Source organism: Acomys russatus, chromosome 14 (assembly GCF_903995435.1).
Source record: "Acomys russatus chromosome 14, mAcoRus1.1, whole genome shotgun sequence".
NCBI classification, from domain to species: domain Eukaryota; kingdom Metazoa; phylum Chordata; class Mammalia; order Rodentia; family Muridae; genus Acomys; species Acomys russatus.
Genome location: NC_067150.1, coordinates 60657177 through 60671011, shown reverse-complemented (window position 1 = coordinate 60671011; position 13835 = coordinate 60657177). Strand labels below are relative to the sequence as shown.

General features: G+C 49.1%; 1 protein-coding gene across 1 annotated transcript in view; it reads right to left on the bottom strand.

Annotated features, from left to right (window-relative positions):
• Anxa2 (annexin A2) overlaps nt 1–13538 on the bottom strand; it is a 43343-nt gene extending 29805 nt beyond the window's left edge. The window contains exons 1-2 of the mRNA XM_051156739.1: nt 13436–13538; nt 1631–1693 (exon numbers count right to left, since the gene is read on the bottom strand). Of these exons, the coding sequence (XP_051012696.1) occupies nt 1631–1678 (48 nt within the window). The 5' untranslated portion in view covers nt 1679–1693; nt 13436–13538. The remainder of the gene's footprint in view (nt 1–1630; nt 1694–13435) is intronic.
• Nucleotides 13539–13835: the final 297 nt, after the last annotated feature.

Below are 13835 nucleotides of genomic sequence, written 5' to 3'. Positions count from 1 at the left end.
CACATATACACACACACACACAGGAACCACTGATGAAACCTGATACCAAGAACAATCTCATTATCAAAGGCATTAGATAAAATCCACTGGAGAAACAAATTACATAACAGCAAGACTTGTCTAGGCCCCAACAGTAGGCCAAGTTCCCAGAAGAGCAAAGGTTTAAATGAGGGGACAACAAAAAGGTTCAGATATTCCACGCAGTCTGTGTTCAAACAGGCCCGTTCATTTGCACACTAGGAGAGCAGGTGCCACCGACAGTAAAGAGGTTCTTGTACACAAGACCCAAGTTGTCACCTGTCTTTTGAGTGGCTCTCTAAAAGGCAACTTTTAATTCTGTGCTGCCTGATAGACAAAGAAAAGAAAAAGAAAACAACAAAAAGCCCTATGATTAATTGCATAATTTTATTCTTTTAAAAATATACATTCTGGCTGGGCATGGTGGTGCATGCCTTTAATCCTAGCACTCGGGAGTTGGAGGCAGTCAGACCTCTGTGAGTTCAAGGCCAGCCTGTTCTACAAAGTAAGTCCAAGACAGCCAGGGGTATACACAGAAAAACCCTTCCTCAAAAAAACAAAAAAACAAGAAAATTAAATTAAATTAAATTACACACACACACATTCTGGCTTATTCTGGAGAAAAGAGATTTCCCAGGTGCTAGATTAAAAACAGCTTCTAGGGGGCTGGAGAGATGGCCCAGAGGTTAAGAGCACTGTCTGCTCTTCCAAAGGTCATGAGTTCAATTTCCAGCAACCACATGGTGGCTCACAACCATCTATGATGAGATCTGGTGCCCTCCTCTGGCTTGCAGGCAGAATACTGTATATATAATAAATAAATCTTAAAAAAAAAAAAAAAAAAAGAAGAAGAAAAAAAGCTTCTAATGCTGGGTGAGGTGATGCACGCCTGTAATCCCAGCTGAGTCAGGAGGAACTCTGTGAGTTCAAGGCCATTCTGGTCTACAAATCAAGTCCAGGACAAGGCTTGAAAAACAAAACAGCGAGAAAAACAGAAAACAAAACAAAATAAAACCCCACAGCTATTGCAGTTGGTGTTTGCTTTGAGAGAGTCACTTCTCTTTGGGAATGTGACCATTGGTAGGTCACCCATTGTAAAGGGGGACACAGACTCACGCACATAAGTGGAGTCAGTGGGTTAATAGTAATAATAATAATGACGACGACAACGCCGCCGCCGCCATGGAGCATTAAGTAGAAGACTATCCCAGATAGTCTAAGGAGCCTGAATGACACAAGAATGTTTTTCTAACATGGTTGGAGCCTTCAAGGCTTGACATTCAAGCCCGCATGTCGTCAGAGCCTGATTACCACTCGTGTAGCTAAGTCTGACAGACACAATTCCAGCCACTTCCTTCTCTATGATGCTGTCCAAGTTTCATTCGATGCCAAAAAAAAAAAAAAAAAAAAAAAAAAAAAAAAAAGGTTTTAGCAGCGTGACATTTATTTCAAATGAAACCGCTAGGAACAGTTAAAGCTATGAGAAGCCCAGGCATGAGGGAGACACCTAATAATGACTGAATTACGGCCCCATTTCCTTTGTGTATACAGGGAGATCATAACACAGCTGTCCAATTTGCAAAATCACACAAAGTGAAGATTAGGTACTTACATCACCCTCCAAGCTGAGCTTGCACAAGATTTCGTGGACAGTAGACATTTTGGGGGAGAAAAGCTGGAAAAAAAAAAAGCAAAAACACAAAGTCTTTACATGAAAGCTTTCTTTCCCCTGGAGCACGGCAGTGCATCACTTTAGTGTGTTCTTAGACCACTGCGTCGGAGGAGGTTAAAGCAAATGTTGTTTCAAGCAGACAATTCACAGTCTTACCACTGAGAAAACTAAAGCTTAGAGACGGATGCCTTAGGTTGGGGATGGATTACTAAGCTGGTCTGTCTCTTGCTCTGGTTAAACAGCGACCTGGCAATTCTGGTCCGTGAACGCAAAGTCCAAAAGCTTCCTGTGGCGAACACCACTTGCTCAGGCAAAGAATGTTTTCTTCTGTCAAAAGTGATAAACACATCAAAAGTGCCATGGCTCGTGTGCCACTCACAAGTGACTCCACAAGGTAATAAAGGCAGGAACTGGGCTCAGCAGCGGTTCCATGTTGGCCCGATCCCAAACAGAACCTTTAACTATTAGCTGCACAACCATTTCCTCTAGTGACCGGTACTCAGAAGCTACTAGGGGCTAGGGACTATGGGTTCACCCACAGTGTGCTTGCCTAATGCGAACAAGAACCTAGTTCGATCCCCAGAACCTGGATGAAAAAGTCTGGAAGTCTCCCAGCACTGAGAGATGGGTGGATCTCTGGAGCTCAGTGGCCAGCCAGGCTAAGCTAATCAGCAAGGCTCAAGCCAATGAGAGTTCTTGCCTCAAAAAGCAAGGTGAATATCACCCGAGGAGAAATAACATCTGGGGGTGACGTCTGGCCTCCACACACAAGTACATCCAGGCACACAAATATGCATATGCATGTGTGCACACGCAAAGAGGTTTTAAACTGTTTATGAAATGTAAACAGACCGCCTTTCCGCTATGAGCACATCTCACTGAGGGCTGACCTTGCGTTTAAGGTTCAGAGCAGTTGCAATGTTGTCATCGTCAGTCGAATACATTTTCTCAGTCAGGGCTGCCTCACTGATGAATGGAGGAAGTTCTCAGCATTGGCAACCCCACACGCCCAGCCCCCACCACAGAGAGCGAGAGACAAGTCATTCTGCATGATGACCCCAAAGAAGAACACAGCCGCCTCCCCAAAAGCTCGCCAACAGTGTCTGCACCAGCAGTGCCCTTGGTACTTGCGGGAATTAAGCTCTCGCTTCTGTTCAAGGAGCGTGCTTTGCCTAAATGTTTTCTTAGAACTGCTTTGAAGACAGTAGATGACACAGCCGCTTGCCATATTCTGAACTAAGTGAGTGCTAGACTGTGTGACGGGGGAGGGTGCCGGAGAAGAGCCGCCTTTATCTGTGGTCAAGATGTCCTTTTGTAAGATGCTCATATCTCTCTCTCTCTCTCTCTCTCTCTCTCTCTCTCTCTCTCTCTCTCTCTCTCTCTCTCACACACACACACACACACACACACACACACACACGCTAATCAAAGATGTTTGAGTCACCTCCACTCCCTCACTGCCTATTCTCCTGCCGTGTGCTCATAAAAAAACTCTTGCGCTATTGGCAAACTGTAGTGCATCCAAAAAATGGAATGTTGCCCAATGCTAAGAAGTTCTCAATCTCATTGGAAGACACAGAGGAACTTTGAATGCACATTACTGAGTGACAGGAGCTGGTTGGCACATGGCTGATTCCAGTTACAGGGAATTCTGGAAGAGGCGGTTCTGTGAAGATAGACAGACTATGAATGGTTGCTAAGGTTAGGGAAAAGATAAAGGCAGAGCACAGTGTGTGTGTGTGTGTGTGTGTGTGTGTGTGTGTGTGTGTGTGTGTGTGTGTGTGTGAGTGTGTGTACCTGTGTGTTCACTTGTCAATGGCATGCATGTGGAGTGCAGGTGCCTACAGAGGCCAGAAGAGGTTGTTGGATTCCCCCGGCACTGAAGTTAAAGTGATTGTAGGCCACTGATATGGGTGCTGGGAACCAGATACAGGTCCTCAGACCTATAAGCTCTCTCCAGCCCCTTCACCTGTTGTTGTTATTATTTTGGTTTTTTGAGACAGGGTTTCTCTGTGTAGCCTTGACTGTCCTGGACTCGCTTTGTAGACCAGGTTGGCCTCGAACTCACAGCGATCCACCTGCTTCTGTCTCCCGAGTGTGGGATTAAAGGCGTGTGCCACCATGTGCAGCTTGTTTTATTATTATTATTATTATTATCATCATCATCATCATCATCATTATTAATGCTCTAACTTATGTATGGGCACAGGTGGATGACGTGGCATACATGTGGCGGTCAGACGACAACTGTGGTAGGTTCTAGCCTTCCATCATGAAGGTCCCAAAGCAAGCACTGAACTCAGGTCCTCAGTCTTGGTAGCAATCGTCTTTTACTTGCAACAAGCCTTCCCACTGGCCATTGTCGTTGTTTAATGTGATTGCTACAAATTCAAGGTTGCACGTGCAGTTCACAATCTACATCTATATAGAATAAACTGAAATAAGCACTCCACATGCTGGCGCTGGACAAAATGGATTCCCGAAAGCCACAGTCCTGTCTTAGCCCCAAAGCCTTTGCTACAACCAACACAGACAAGTCACCATCTTCCTTGGTGGACCATCCCTACATTCCACCTGGGCCCACACCTGGCAGAGGCTCCGCCTCACCCCCCCTCCCACACAAGATTCACTTAGCCTGAGAGTTTCCAGAGCAGATAAGAGCACTTAGCATCTGCCTTGCAAGATTGCAAACTAAGGAATTAAAATGCAAAGCAGAATAAAACTAGTGAGGAGCGCCAGCTGGCTGCCCAAGTGGCACAGTTGTGTCCACTGACACGGTGTGGATGCCCATCACCATGTATAGATGAGGCTCCTCCCCCGGCTCTGCTGTCCAGGCGCTCTCTCAGCTGCACAGCACAGCCAGGTCTTACTGAGCTGTTCTTCCGAGCTGTCCTCCCACTCTACAGACAACTACCCTCAGGGAGGCCTCCCCTAAGGACTGTGCAGATCAAAGACAGTCTGATGGGCCACTTTACACCCTCCCTCCCCGTTAATTCTTCTCCCACAGTGCCTCAGCGCCTTGAGAGGACAAGTAAGAGGGATTTTTGGAAGCCTCACAACTCTTGCTTTCTGTGCCAGCTTTTATAATCATCTGTTCCTTTCATCAAGTTGGTCCTCCCTGCTGCTACCAACTCAATCTCCCCATCTGATCTTGTGAGATAGTTAGAAATCAGGGCCAGTGCTTCCTCTAAACCCAGCCGAGCACGGCCTTCAAAGATTAGCATCAGGACTCAGCCATGCCCCCCTCTATCCCCCAACATGCGCCCCACCCCTTACAAAAGAAGACTAGTTCCCAGAGTGTTCCTTGCCTGGGCTTTCTCTGTAGCAAACTGGTTTACTGTCCCCCTGGCTCCTGTCCTTCCCCCTCAAATCGGGGTGTTGTCAGGGAACTGGGGAGATGCTCAGGGGATAAAGTGTTGGCCACACAGTTGTAAGGTCAGAGTTCAGATCCCTAAGGCCCACCTGAAAGCCAAGTGGGAGCGACAGCCCACCACCAGTAATCCCAGTGCACCAGAGGCAAAGACAGGAGATCTCTGGAGTAAGACAGCTCGCTAGTCTTAACTGGGAGAGCTCCTCCTTCAGGAGACCCTGCCTCAGTAAATGGAACGTGATCCAGGAAAACACTGAGGCCAAACTCTGGCCTCCATATGTATGCACACACATATGCATGTGCATATCATACAAAACGGAGAGCCAGCAGGGCAGTGGTGGCACACGCCTTTTGCACTAGCACTAGGGAGGCAGAGGCAGGCGGATCTCTGTGAGTTCCAGGACAGCACTACAGAGAGAGACCCTGTCTCAAAAAATGAGAGAGTTAGAGAGAGAGAGAGAAAGAGAGAGAGAGCGCGCCAAGATGTCACTATGTAGGGATGTTGCCACACCAGGCTCTCACTTTATTTCATGACACACTGTACCATTCAAAGTAGTCACCACGGCTTTGACATCGCCCCATAGGGTCAGAAGAACCCCATCCCACACAGCTCTCTCCAGCCTTTCTACACCAAGTCCCTTCATTCATTCAGGGTTCAGTGCCCTGCATTTGAGAAGTAGTGAAATAGCACATAGTTACCCATGACTCAAAGCTGGAAGTTCACTTTTCCTCGTGTCCCCCTACCAGACCCCAACACAAATGAAGAGTATATATTCCGCAAACTAGGTGACAAACAGACTCAGACTCGCGTGCGCATGCGTGTGTGTATACATGTGTGTGTGTGTGTGTGTGTGTGTGTGTGTGTGTGTGTGTCTGTCTGTCTGTCTGTCTGTGTGATCGTGAGGGTGTCCTCCTCTACCACTTTGTTTCTTTTGAAGCAGCATCTCTCTCCCTGCACCTGGAGCCACATTGTCTGGAGTAAGCTGAGGCTAGCAGCCCAGGCATCCTCCTGTCCCAGCCCACTTCAGAGCTGGGACACCTGGCTTGCTGCCTTTGTGCTGAGCTTTGAAGTCTGGTCCTCATTGCATATAGCAGTGAGGCATCTCTCGAGCCTCCAAACATGCAGGTTAAGAGCAGTTTTTAATGTAAGTCACATTTATATCACAACTATTCTGTACCAAAAAAAAAAAAAAAATCATAATAACCCCAAAGTCACAGGCACTGACAAGCAATATCTAAGTGCTCATATCCATAAATATTTCCCATCTCATGCAAGTTTAATGACAACCCTATTTTAGCTTAGAAATAAAATACAGCCTTTGCTTCTTCACCTCATCCCCTGGCTGTGCAGTTTCTCTGAAGAGGGTTGAGCAGTTGCTAGGGAAAAAAACAACAGTGTGGGCTTTGCCTCTCACTACAATTGCCAAAGCACTAGTGTGAGTAATGAGATTGGGTCTGCGTGTTGCGACTCCTAAGGTCAGAAAAGGCCTTTGTGCTGCTGGTGGAGTATACAGACCCAGGTGCCGACAGTCAGGTCGCACGCAAACTCAGAATAAACACGCGCCGAGCCTGCACTCCACAGATGAAGCGTTCTGAACCACAGCTTCCCACCCGTAATGGAAGGTCTTTGCTGAGGACTGGGGTGGGCGTAGAGTTACCATGGAGACACACCTCTGGATGTTTCCGTGGGGTGTTTCCTAGTTTAGGGTCATTAAAATGGGAAGACCCATCTTAAATGTGAATGGCACTGTGCTATGAGTTTCTGTCACAGGCTACAAAAACAAACAAACAAAGACAATGTGCTGAGGATGGTTCTCTCTGCTTCCTGACTGTGCATGTGATGTGACCAGCTGCCTCCTCAAGCTCCTGCGGCCCTGCCTTCCCTGCTGTTACAGACAGTATCCACTTAAAACGGTAAGCTGAAATAGGCCCCTCTCCCTCCCAGGTGTAACCAGAAAAGTTAGGAATACACCACCTGTCTGAGAGACACTTAAGAGACTAGCCCTGGCCCGCAGCAGGGCAGGGCTATAACCCAGGACCTTTGAGTGCCCCGCCTTTGTCCCTTAGACCTCACCCCAACAGTTCTTCAATGGAGATATTATGTTACAAGGATCAGGGCAGGGCCTAATGGTGAGGCCTCTATATGTAAGCTGAGAGGGGTGAGTCACTAGCCAGAGGAACACATCAGGGAAAGAGGGAGTAAGGAAGGGATTGGGGAGGGATACAGCCCCAGCCCACCTCAGAAAACCAAGGAAGTCATGTCCATATGGTGACCCTGAAAGCCAGGGACCTGAATGAATGGTGCAAAGTTAAGTCGGTCACAGAAATGGTGGAACATGTAAGGGGCAAAGTGGTTAGGCCGAATAATACCCATTAACCAAAACACAAGATTAAAAAGAGCTCTCCAAAAAGCTAAGTGTTAAACCAGGCATGGTGGCACACGCCTGTAATCCCAGCACTCGGGAGGCAGAGGCAGGCGGATTGCTGTGAGTTCAAGGCCAGCTTGGTTTACAAAGTGAGTCCAGGACAGCCAAGACTACACAGAGAAACCCTGTCTCAAACAAACAAACAAACAAGCTGGGTGTGAAGGTACACACCTGCAATCTCAGCTCTTAGGGGGTGGAAAGTGGGAGGGTGAGAAAGTCATCCTTGGCTACATTTTGAGTTTGAGGCTAATCTGAGCTACATGAGACCCTGTCTTTAAAAAAAAAAAAAGTTCACATTGCACATGAGAGGATCCTCCTTGAAGTAACTCCTAGCTCCTCCAAAATGTAAAAGTCAGGGTACCTTAACTGCACGCAGATCCACCCTCCCTTTCTGGCAGTCTGCTCCCCAGAACTGTGTCTCTCCTCCCAGTACCTCAACCTCACCCATCTGACCAACGAGTTTCGACCTGCATACCAGAAGGAACTATCTGGTGAGCTATCTGTCCATGAGAACTCTGCCAGGGCCTTCCCTCCCAGGGCGGGCTGGGACCTGGCTGCACTTGGCCACACTGTGAAAAGGGCTCTTTCTCAGGCAGGTGTTTCTGTTTGAGAAAAAAAAAACAGCCAAGTCCTGGGAGACTCTGGAAGCCACACCCCGCTCCAGCAATCTGAAGTCCCCCCACCCCCACTGGTGGGAAAACAGGGACTGCCTCAGCGCCTCCCTAAATGAAGGGAACAGACTGTCTCCTGTGGCCTTGAAACATTAATCACTAAGGCTCAGCCTGCTGCCACAAGGCTCTCAGGACACAGCTCGGCAGTGAGCGACTCTGCAGAGGTGTTGCAAGGCCGCTCAGTCATCTATACGTAACACTTAATCTGTTTTACAAATAACTTTGGTGTTTGGTTTATCAAAAACAAAGAAACAAACAAACAACAAAACAAAACAAGAACAACAAAAACAACTAATAACTAGATCTTACTACATTTTATTGTTTTTTTTCCAAAAACCGTAGTTACAACAATGACAGAAAAGCACAACTGAAGTTGGTTTGTAACCTCTCTCTTGCAAAAGGAAAGCGAAACACAAACATTTGCAAAAAGTCTGGGGTGGGGGGAGAACCTCACGGGCAACGCTGGAAACATAAGAAAACAGTAAAACCACAATTCACTGAATTAAACATTCTAGTTCCAGAAAGCCCAGATATTAATGTGCACAAAAAACCAAGAGCCTGTTGAGACAGGGCTGGCCTGTAGAGACTCCAACCAACAGTTTCTGAGACACACCCATTTGGAGAGTAGTTGAAGACACAGCAGTGTTGTTGGGTTACCCCCAAAACAGATGCCTAGCAACCATGGTTGGCCTCAAGCCAGGATTTTAAAGTTGAGCTGGGTGGGGGTGGGAGTGTGGAGGAATGGGTTTCCCCACCACAGCCCTTCCTGTAGGGCCTGGACACCACAGTGTGCAAACCACACTGGGATTTTAAACCCAAAAAAAACCATGGACGATGGGTGAGGGTGAGGGAGTTCCCACTGTACCCCACCCTCCGCCCCGACAGAGCCTTCTGGAAGGCACATACTTTCCCCCTTAGCTTTATGGTTCTGATTAATGCTTGAGTCACAGGGCCAAGTCAAGCCCCAGGATTCCTGGAATTCTGCCCAGGGCCTTGATCAGACTCAGCAAGAGGCCCCTCGGGCACTCGCTGTCTCTCCTGCTGTCCGGTCTGAATCAATATTTGTTTGCTAGCTACGAGTACTGCCACTCTTGCCTCGGCAGCCCCTGCTAATAGAGTTGGAGTGGGTGGAAAGAGGTCAGCGAGGAAGAATGATGTCATTTGGCGTGGGACACGTTCAGGGTTGGGAAAGGCAGCCTGAACGTCTATAATTCAACCTCAGTGTCTTATGGCTCACACACTAGGCTTCTCCCACCAGGGCTCGGCTGCCAGAGACAAGCCCAAGTGCAAGATAACCCACCGCACGCTGAACCTACCTCCCTGTCTTTAGGTTTGTGGTTTCTTCTCTCCCCTACCCCACCCCAACCCCACCCCAACCGCGCTCCTGCCGTTCTCTGTCTTTAGACAAGGTCTCTCCTGTAGCACAGGCTGGCCTCAAACTCCTTACATAGCCAAGGTAGATCTTAGGCAAATACTCTACCCACTCTCACCGTGACACGCTATTAGTTCTTCAATACCATCTTTGCACTGGTGTACAAATGCACACATGTACATGCCCAGGCTAGACCACTAGCTCTCCTTTTGGCATGCTCAATACTATCTGCCCCTCTACCAGGAGTGCTCTGTCTTGACCAATGGAAATCTCAGTGAGGCTTTAAGCCACAGAGAATCACAACAGATGTCACCTTGCCCGGACCTGCCTTTCCTTGTGCACACCAGCATTGAGTGTGTAGAGGCCATCTTCCATGCCATCTAGCCATGGGGCCTGCGGCTTCTACTTCACTCCTGACTCCTGGCGTAGAGCAGGTGGGTCAGTGGCAATCTGGAATGGTTCACAGGTCTTTCTGTTTCAAGTCCTGCTTGGTTCTTTTCCAAAAGTCCTCTTTCTCGATTTCCTTTCTCTACCTAGGACTGCGTGTATAAAATCCAGGCCCAGTTCCACCCACTCGGGCCTGGGAGTGCCCATCCCCAGCCTCTGATCAGCATCCTACAGCCTGGCAGCTCATCTTAGGGTTGCCTCTTCCCGTTTGTGACAAACAGCTGGTACCCAGCCCCATCTCCACATTATCTGGATGTGACCACCAGCCCTAGCTCCGCCTCAGGACAGCATGGGAACCACAGCAGCCAGAGGAACAAGCCATAGGAGAGCCAGAGGGCAAAGAGGGAGGCAGAGGAAGGGAGGCAGAGAGGAAAGGAGGCAGAGGATCCACGTGGCCTTATGACTCCTCTGAGCTGTGAGTGTCCTTCGGGTGTGGCCAGGAGACAAAGGACACAGACAAATGGTTTTATGCCACAGCCACTGGGTGCAGTCAGAGTGTCCACACAAAGTCTGGGATTAGAACTCTGACCACTTGGGTGCTGCAGACCGGTGCCCTAAGAAGATCTGAGCTCAGAGCACTTGTCACCCTCCGTGTGGCCCTCTAATGGAAACACATGGAGACCAGAATCACAGGCCCCCTCAACCACATGGGCAGGCACTGGCTCTGGCAATAAGAGAAAACCCCGTCCAGACTCAATGGGTGGAGAGATTTTTCTGCTAAGGCCTGGAATTTCCTCTTGAGGCCCACAGCTAGAGGAGGGTGTGGCCTAGGGAAGCAAAGAGCAGAATTGTTCCTAGGTGCAGAAAAAGAGAACAGCAACTTTAACCCAAGTCTCACAGTTGCTCTAAAAGCCAGTTAAATCCAGGGACTCTGTACACTTCTTTGGGATAACTCAGCCCATGTCCAGTTCTATGAGACAGCTGGGTAGAAGCCGGGGGGGAAAAGGCCCAGCTGGGTTTGGGAGTGAATATTCATTTGGGAAAACATAAAAATGTCAAATCAAATTGCTATCTGTAGAATTAATTCACTTTTCTTTTCTTTCTTTTCTTTTTTTTCTTTCCTCAATAGACTAAAAATCTAGAAAGCAAGGTCTGTGTTAGTGTGCTAGTGTGAGTGTGGGCCTGTTGTGTGCATTCATATGTGTGTCTAGTCCACTGTTGGAGTCTCAGCACCATAACTCTGATTAGGACACCATGGATACCTAAAAGACAGTTTACAAAACAAATGCATGCTTAACACAGCCCCCAGTGCCTGGATTTCCTTTGTAACACATGCACCTTTCCCCCAATGAAACAGATCCCTGCACAAGCCAAGAATTAGAACAAAAGTCCCCATGAACGCTCACACACATTAATCCAGGCTCAAAGGTGCAGGGAGAAACCACAGTCCTCAAAAATCAATAGTAATTTAGAAGAGTGCCTGCCTTGCCAGGAAACCTACTTAAATCAGAAATTAGCCAGGAAGCCAGTGACCAAGACTGCCTGCCTAATGCCAATCAATAGAGTACTTTAATAGCTCAAAGACACAGGATGTGAACCATCAAAGCGTCAGTTCAAGCCCGAGCTCTCAGTCAAAGCCTCAAGTGCTGTCTGGCTACTTGGCAAAACTTCATGAACCTATACCCCACAAACAGGAAACCCTCACCAGAGAGATGCACCTGGGAGGTCTCCCCTCCTCTGTGGAGTAGAGGCCATGGGCACGTCTGCAGAAACACCAGCGGACGAGGACAGGGCCCTGTCCTGGTCTCCCAGTTCCCTGACTCAGAGCCACAGACTGGCTGGGTGTAGCACGCTCTGAAGTGAGGAGGAAGTGGGTGTGGAGAGGGACTGCAGGTCCCCAAAGCCATCAGAAACACGGCAAGGGACACAGGCTGCAAGGAGGCAGAAGGAAAGCTGGGAAAAGAAAGAGGAGAAGGCACAAAGACACGGTTTCCAGCTGACATGATTTAATCAAGACCGCCTTTAAAACAAAGAGGCAAAACCTGGACCCCAGTCGGGATTTCTTCTTCCTACCCACAGAGTGCCCCCTCCCCCTCCGACTTTGCATACTGTTCCCTGGCCATTAGGCAGCACTCAAATACAGTGCGAGGCATTTTTCACCCAGTGCTAGCCTGGGATTCCAAAGACCAAAGCGTTGTAGGGTTGGGGCAAGGGAGTGGCTTCCTAGCCAAGTTGCAGACTCACTTAATGACACCCTTTGTGCCACAGGCTGAAGACTGGATTCCAAGAGTTTATGGTTGTTGTTAAGCGCTGGAGTTGAATATGGCAAACTACTACACAAATGAATAATTCCTTCTGGTTCTGGAAATGAAGCTTGCCCTACTAGGGTACACTACCAATGATCTAGATCATCAGCTCTTGCTTTGTTTGTTTGTTTTGAGACAGGGACTCACTTTGTAGCTCAGGCTGGATTCAAACTCAAGATCTTGCTGCCTCTGGCTCCTGAGATTACCTCTATGTCTCAAGTAACAGTTTTTTTTTAAACATTTGTATGACACTGTTTTTTTCAGTGTGCTTTACTTATCTGTTTTTGAATGAACTTGTTTTCAGAAACCTTCAATAAACTCAGTGAGAGTGGCGCTAAGAACAAGAGTTCAAAAACCACCTTCATAGATAAACTTTTGGAACCACAGCCCTCCATGTCAGCATTGGAACCTGCTGCCCAGGAGCCACGCCCTTTTCCCTAGGCCCTATCAACTGACTCATGGTGGCATCTGCGCAGTCAAGGTAACTTCCCCTACAACCACTGGGGAGTGGGAGGGGCGGGGTGGGGGGGAGGGGGGACAACGGCACACTTCTTTCTGCACACGTTCTATCCAGTGGCAAACTCCCCATAAGGAATGAAGTCTAAGGTCGCTGTCCTATCAGACAATCTAGAGTTCATGACAAAGACTGAGCTAAGATTGTTTTATGGGCAAAGAAGGACACTGGCTACTCAAGACATGAGGTTCTGGTGCCCCAGGAGCCTCCCCCATGTACCCTGCTCCGACTTCACAAGTGCACATCTGTCAGTTGCAAGGAAATTCACCTGAAATTGCAGGAATTATGGTCCGGAGTGAGAGATCGCAGTGCGGAAGGCGAAGGCAAAAAGTCCAGACTTCCCACTGCTGGGCCAGCAGCCACACCCAGTCCCCTCCTCCTCCGTTAGCACCTAGCGCGTCTGGAATGCTGCGCCCCTCGGCTCCCCGCCACCCCACGCCTGCACACACACAGAGGGTCTCCCCGCTTCCCAGGAGACTTCGAGGGGAAGCACAATTCCACTACACACTTCTGCCCTGAACCCCCAGGAGAGTGGCACGCAAAGAGCCCGGTCACGACCCCGCGCGGGACACTTTGCAACTCTGCTGCAGAACCTTCTCTCTATGCCTCCCGGGGTCCCCATCGCCGGAGCCTGCCCGCTCCGGGTTCAGCTCCGCAACCCCGAGGCCATAGCGGGCGGTCGGGCCGCGCCCCGCTTACCTGGGCTGGGCACCTAGCGCTGAGAGCCTCCCTAGAAGCCGAGCAGCCCGGCTGGGCTGGGTGGGGCTTTTATACCCGCCCCATCCTCCCTGCGCGAGGTCGCCCCGCCTCCCCTCCCTCCCCGGCTTCTTCCGACCCTCCTCTGTGTGACTCACCCTCCCTGGAACGCAGCCCAGGCCCTGCCCTGCCCTACGTGACAACCCCACCACCTCCCCAGGCCCAAAAAGCCTCCACCCATCCCCCTTACTCCTAGAGTAGGTCCAAGGGCTCTGCCAGGCCATGGGTAATTCAGATTTCAGCAGACTGGCTTGCCCAATTCACTTCTTCTGCTTTTAGGCTTCTAGGCGGGTGGCGAGGTAGTGGAGAGTAGAATTGTTTCAAGACATATATTTGGAGTCCT